General features: G+C 33.0%; 1 protein-coding gene across 5 annotated transcripts in view; it reads left to right on the top strand.

The window, feature by feature from the left end:
• The window catches only part of LOC115246268 (putative thiamine transporter SLC35F3), a 31,645-nt gene that overhangs the window by 19,455 nt on the left and 4,848 nt on the right, over nucleotides 1–7,342 (top strand). For 2 of the 5 annotated variants that reach the window (XM_029824985.1, XM_029824983.1), the window contains 4 exons: nucleotides 774–863; nucleotides 2,051–2,180; nucleotides 3,807–3,836; nucleotides 6,272–6,606. In XM_029824985.1, coding sequence (XP_029680845.1) covers nucleotides 774–863; nucleotides 2,051–2,180; nucleotides 3,807–3,836; nucleotides 6,272–6,606 — 585 coding nt within the window. The remainder of the gene's footprint in view (nucleotides 1–773; nucleotides 864–2,050; nucleotides 2,181–3,806; nucleotides 3,837–6,271; nucleotides 6,607–7,342) is intronic. The other 3 variants (XM_029824984.1, XM_029824987.1, XM_029824988.1) reach the window with 3 other exon arrangements.

Raw genomic sequence — 7,342 nt, 5'->3', positions numbered from 1 at the left:
AAGGGTGGGTAAATAGTAGGAGAATCTTGTTGTGTGCGCGCACGGGCGATGTGTTTGCACGCGAGCAAGCGAATATTAAGTTTCCCCCTCCTCTCTCGGTATAAGAGGATACTAATACGCAACTATATAGCGAAGGGAACACACACATATACACATATACATATATGCAAAGAGGTGCCGGCAAATACGGTGGTTTATGCAGAAGGTGCGGAAGAAACAGTGGTTGCCAACTAACTTTTCATTTTGAGACTTTCTCTCCTACATTTGTGCACTGAAAAAAATGTACTAAACCCCAAAAAATTATTTATTTAAATACTTGCAGAGCAATTAGTTATTTTAATTAAGCAGCAAATATATTTGAACCAGTAAAATATAAAAAGCAAAGTATGCTTTTATATGCAAATAAAAAAAGAATTTGTTTTTTATTTTTATTATACTAAATTATCTCCTTTAAAAAAATATTTTTTAATTTTTGTCTTTGTTTCAAAAACACAGGTTTTCTTTATTTTAATAAATAATTTTTTATCTTCAAATAAGTATTTTTTTATATTAAAATTTTAAATAATATATTTAAAAAATTATAATTTTTATATTGCATGCAACTTATAATTTATTTAATATAACAATGTTTTTGAAAACAAAATATATAATATAAGTAAAACAAATCAAAATTAACAAAATGTATTTATCTGATTGAAAAGAATTTTATTTTTAGTGTATGTAAATTCGTGTATACTCGTGATTGATATGCACTTTGAACGATCTGTTTGCAGTTGCGAATATGCTCGGCAATTTCAGCATCGCCCTCACTTACGACCTGTTCATTACTCTTGGATTAATCACAGCTGTACCTGTGTCCGCTGGTACGTGTAAAACAATCAACTAGTTATTTTAAAATATTACGCACTCACGTAAATTAATTAAATTTAATTAAACGTCCCACGCTTTTAATTAATTTTTTAAAATTTACTAGATACATTAATTGATAATAATAAGAACGTCGTCAATTCTTTAACATTTTTTTTGTTTGTATTGGCCTTTTTTGATCCTTTGAATATTTTTGAATAAATTGAGCCTTTTAAATTAAATTAATTTAAATAATTTTAAATTATAAAAGAAAAAAGGGTAAACCTGGATATTAGCGCCGACCTCATCGATTTCATTGACATATGTTGTCAAGGACATGGCTCTGAATAACTTGCAAAAAATTTTAGTCGTCGCTCGTTGTTTATTACAAAGTTATTAACAATTGAAGATTTTGACCGACCGATGCTTGCAATATAAGACTGCATATATTTCGCAGCCAACACACTCTACACAAGAATTGTGGGATAGACCTCGCTTCATGTTGTAAAGTATATGCGTGGACGCAGTGGATTCCCCGGGTTAGGTTATATCTTTCGGAAGTGGAGCCCCCCCCCGTAGGGGGGAGGGGGGAACCCACCGTGTCCATGCATATACTTTTCCATCCACACAAGAATTGTGGGGTGGACTTCGCTTCGCGTTGTAAAGTATATGTGTGGACGCCTCCATGGGTTCCGCCCCCCCCCTCCTATGGGAGGGCTCCACTTCCAGAAGATAACCTAACCCAAACCTATCCTGATTTAAAATTAAAATTTGGTTTAAACCTAAAGCTCCTCCCCCGCCCATGCAATTACTTAAATATACAATTAATAAGTTATACAACTAAATACTTAAATATATAACGCTCATGCATGGAGAAGTTCAGATTATCGCATTTAATACGTGTTCTTATTATATAATTTATTAATTGTTAATAACTTTGTAATAAACAATGAGCGACGGCTAAAATATTTTGTAAGTTACTCAGAGCCATATCCTTGACAACATATGTCAAGGTTATTGAAATCGGTGAGATCGGCGTTAATATCTAGGTTTACCGAAAAAAGAAACGAAAGAAATGAGCTTGAAAATAAAAATATTCTCTATTTGCATAAATTTTGGATACAAAATTAATAGAATTATATTTATCCTTTATTTTTGATTCACATACTATTATCTTACTAATTTTCATATATAATTGATGCAGCACTGGACGTTATTTTCTACGGGGCGTACTTTATGGGTATGAAATTGGCAGGCATGATCTTCATAGCGGTCGGTTTCTTCCTCGTGATGTTCCCGGATAATTGGCCCGATTACATAACGAGGCTCCTTCGGTACGTTTTCTTAACTTGTATTCCAGATATAATGCGGTTCTGTGGTATGCACTTTTAATTCGGATTTTATTTATTTTCTCTTTTAGTCCTTATAGTTCTTTTAGAGAGTTCTCTATCCTACTTTTGTCTATTTCTCTTTCTCTTTCTTTTTTTCTCTCTCTCTCTCTCTCCCCCTCTCTCTCTCTCTCTCTCTCTTTCTCTATATCTTTTCTTTAATCTTGCAACGATACGGACTGTCGTTTTTACCTTACTTGGCACCAGAATAGAGGCAGCGCGTAGTCTCACTCAAGTAGAGTGCTTGACATATATACATATATATATATACATTTATATCATTTACGCTGCCTTAATTCTTTCAATTTTCTGAAAGCGTACAAAATATATTTTATACAAATTGCTTTTGTAAAATGACACAGAACGCGTTTTCTAAAAAAAACTTTATATACACCCGTTTTTATGCAACGTATTATATATAATTTCAACAAAAAGAAATCTCCCTTTCGTCGCAAAAAAAAAACATTGCCTGATGAAACGCGCAAACACGTGAAGAATTTTTTTTGCAATTCACCATTATATCACTTGCGATCGTTTTTTCGTTTGACAGATCCTGTACGGTTTCGATTTTGAACCTTGTGTTTTGAAGCGCAAACTCTTCGAATTTATTTTGCGTCTCATCCAGCCACTTTGCAGCTTTGCAGCTAATCCATATGCGATAACATACCAGGTTTCATAGACGAAGTATTTTTTTTTCGCTGCGTAGATATATCAGCCGAGCGATTATGCCAAGCATATTGCGATTTTCTTTCGCATTTAGATGAGGCAACTCTCGTGCACACTCTCGTTACGCTTAAACAGAAATTAAAGACCAGAGCACTGATATTATTTTACAGGATACCTGGAATATATATATGCGACAGGTTTAAAGTATATAATTAAATGAGCATATTTTATATAGCGCAGCGCACACACATACACGAGTGATAATGTAATCGCGGGGTAAAAAGTCAAATACTTGGCTTTCGCTTAAAAATATCAATGACATATTTAGATACAGCGTGAAATATTAATCTACGTGTGAGCCGAACTACTTTTTCTCTAGTTCTTCTCCTATTTAATATTTTCTAAGCTTCAAGAACAGCGTGTATCTGAAATAAGTCTCTTGCATTTGCCATTTTTTAAATATTATTTTGCAAACAACACAGAGGGTTTTAAAAAAAAGTTTTACAAAATTTTATTTTTCAAAGTTTTATTTTTCATATATTGTTTTCACACTTAAAGACTTAAATCCATTAAAAAATTTATTTGGAAGTGTTGGAATTTATTTATAAAATGACACGTCAAATTTTTCAATTTTTTAATCTTTATACATTCGTCATAATTTATCTCTAAATATTGGTTTTTTTATTCTTGCTAAAAAAATCGTACAAAAATGGTTGCTATTCATGAAACTTGTTCGTCAAATTTTTAACGTACATTATTCGGTTCTTAGAACTCGAATTGTTTAGGTAAAAAAAAAATGGGAAAATAAATGATTAAATCGCTTAAGCTGCTTGTTGTCTGTGAAATCAATGTCGACACTTCATCACTCGCTTCCCAACAATCAGGATCCATTATATGCTGTTACAGAAACGTAGTCCTCATGAGTCACAGTACAAGGTAAGAAAATACATCTCATACGTCTTGCTCTAGTCCTACCGAAAATTCATCCTCTTTCTCAATAACTGAACACTGCTTATTCATAAGCATTGTAAAATTGCAAAGCAAGCTTTTCGGATAATCTCACATGTAAGAGAAATAGCATGGTCCAAAAGTCCGAAATATTCGATAAATGTGAAGATGTATCACTTTTATAATAATACGGCACTTAAAATATGCAGTAGATATATATTTCAATATTTTTTTTTTAAACGATTATATGACACACAAACTGGCAAGAAGATTATTTCTTCGAAAATAAATTGTAGTCGTAATTTTTCGCTCTACTATATCGGATAAACTGTCACATTTAGCTAAGCAATAAAGAGCAAGAATTATCTTTTCTCGATGAATTTTCCGTAAAAGAGCGATATAAGTGTCAATTGGCGCATGATTTATAATTTAAATTTTTCTCGATTTTTTCCATTTTGCATGCACACGTGTGAACTTGGCTTACTTTTCACCGGCTTGCTTTTTTCTCTTAAGGCAAAACGGCATGCCTCTTCTTCACGCTTCTTTTTCTCCCGATATCATTCGCTTCTTTTGGTCATTCAATTAACTTTGAAGCATTCGATGTTTCTGTATGCCAGCGATCATTCTTATTCATCCAAAATCTTTTAATTCAATATTGGATCGATGATAAAACACATGCTAGATTCATGATTTAATTCCGTCATTGTCTCTTCGAAAATCTTGAGAGATTGCTTAGCATCTTGGAAAGGTATATCTATTTTTTTCCTCAACACATAATTTAATCATGTTTTTGTCTGTTCGCCCCAGTGTCCCGCCTGATTAATTAGTGACCCGGCCGTCATAAAAATTCTGCGACATTTGTACTGTAACTTTGTATTTAATTCAAAATTAATTACATAATTTTATCGTATTTAAGAATTTATAATATAAATTTCTTCATAAATTTGTGAAGATAAAAAAAGAACGATGGAAACCGCTAAAAATAGGATCATTTACATTTTTTCTTATGTATAATTATATTTTTGGAGTAACAAATATTTTTTTTAGATATTTTTCTTATTACAAAATTATATAAAAGACTTCTATGATAAAATAGTTAGATTTTATATTATACAATTCTGTAAATTATCCTTTTCGTTTTACAAAAAAACAAGAAAAACTAAACAAAAAATAGCTTTTTTCGAACATACGAAAAAGAGTACTTGCTTTCCGCAGCTTTTTTTATGACACTGAATACGATTTTGGGTTTTAAATTATCCCATCACGTCAAAAATTGGTAATTAAAGTTGCAAGAAAGGGCTATTTTAATGTGTTTCATATTCTATAGTATGTGACGCGTTAGAGTTTTGTTATAATTAAAGTTGCGCACGTGTTATTAGGATTTGCAGTCTTCAAGAGGAATTTATTGTGTTGATTACAATTAATAGGATACTTATGGTTAAATATGATTTACTATGAAAAAATTGCGAGTATTAGATTATTGAAGATTTACCGAGCAATTTTCAATTATATTTAAAATTTATTTAGAACGTAACGATTTTTTAATGTCAAAATTAAATTCAAAATATATACATAAATTTTTACATATATGTATGTATATATAAATTTTTGCAAAAATCCAAAACAAATTTTTTAAATTTTGATATCTATTATTTTAAATTTATTAATTTTTTGACATCAGATTCATGTTTTTAAAAACCTATAAGTTTGAATAAACGTAATTGAAAATTAGTTGATAAATCTTCAATAATCTAATTTGCAACTTTTCCGTAATAGACTTTGTATTTAACCATAAATATTTTATGAATTATAATCGACGCAATAAATCTCTTTAAAAGATTAAAAGTTGTAGATAACATAATTAACTTTAATTGTAACAAAACTTCTTCAACAAAATTTCTTTGTATATCATAGTTATAATATAATAAAACAAACTAAAAGTCTTTTCTTGCAATTTTAATCGTAAATTTTTCAAAATTGTGACGTAATGGAGCAAATTGGAAGCCGAAATCGTCTATATTTAATATTAAAGAACCACAGGAATTGATTTTTTGTGTTTTTTTTTTTGTTTTATCGAACTGTATAATTTATACCGTGATCAATGACTTGGTGAAACATTTAATGGCAAGTCTCCGAATTTCTACGACGGAATATCCGTGCCCTCCACCTCGACCTCCGCCCCGATCGCCGAGATTTAACGTGAGCACGAGAAATGTAGCTCTCGAGTAAGAGACGGTATTGCTGATGAATCCGCGACCAGTTTCTCCCAATTACACTAAAAAAAAAGACCAACGAGACACACCACGCTACGAGACATACCGTCGAGAAAGGAGTCACCCCCAACAGGTGTTGTCTATCCCCGCGCGGAGATAATCGAGAGATTCGATTGATGAGAGTCTCGGGCTTGATGTATATATATGCAGTACCAGCCCGGGGGGCAGCCAGCGGCAGAGCGGCAGGACTTTCCTTAGGGGTCGCGCGGCTTCTCTTCAGCAACGTCAGCAACGTCTGAGGAGTTACGGCGTGATCGCTGCTCATGGAGACGGCCAGACGCTGCTGCCGATCAGTAACAACAACAACAATAACAACACCGGTAGCGGTAGCAGTCAACGTCACGTTAACAACTCCCAACAGTACAGCTCGATCTCCGAAATCCAATCACGCCGTGTCCCTCCTTCCACCTCGACCTCTACAACCACCACCACCACCGTCGTCAGCAACAGCTACTTACACGATCCTCATAATCAGCAACACCAAGGTATGAGAACTATCAGGCTGGTGGCGCGAAAACCACGCACGACGTGGTAAGAATGACACACATCAGGTGGGAGAGATCAGGTGCGGGAACATCAAGGTCGGATCGAGCGCGTGATAGTTGGCTGGCGACTGAAGTAGCATCGTGTATAGCGTCTTGTTGTTCTATGTCGCTCGGGATATGTATGAGAAAAGTGCTGGGTAATTAAGCAGGAATTTGCTAGAGCGAAGGCGCTGAATATTTAGTTGCGTAATGTCATTATATTGCTCTAATTATTTCTAAGCTAGACGGCTAAATGATTGATTGCAATGTAGCGTAAAGGTGTTGATAGCGAATATATACAGGATATATTCTACGCGCATTTTTCATAAAAAGAAAATCCTTCTTCTTTCTTCATAATGTTTAATAAGAAGGTGGTAAATTAAAATTCTGTTAATTTAATTAAAATTGAAAAATAAAGCTCTACCATCTTCATCATTTGTAATTTGAGGAGTATCGCAAAATTTATATATTTTTTTAACAAGATAAGATTTAATTGATCGAAACCTTTGATTGAGAAAGATGCCAATTGTCGTGAGATATCCTGAATATGAAAGCACGATGAAGAATGTCTGTCTGTAAAACTTCAAATCTTTCTCTCTCCCTTTTTCTTCGCATTTACTTGTTCGTAGTGATTCGTTTAGTTATTTTGTCTCGTATGAATGTCTCAATAAGTAAATTTTACTTTTATTATATATAT

Source organism: Formica exsecta, unplaced genomic scaffold (genome assembly GCF_003651465.1).
Source record: "Formica exsecta isolate Colony F162 unplaced genomic scaffold, ASM365146v1 scaffold144, whole genome shotgun sequence".
In the NCBI taxonomy this organism is placed as follows: domain Eukaryota; kingdom Metazoa; phylum Arthropoda; class Insecta; order Hymenoptera; family Formicidae; genus Formica; species Formica exsecta.
Note: the sequence above shows the minus strand (reverse complement) of the source record. Positions and strands in the feature narration are given on the sequence as shown.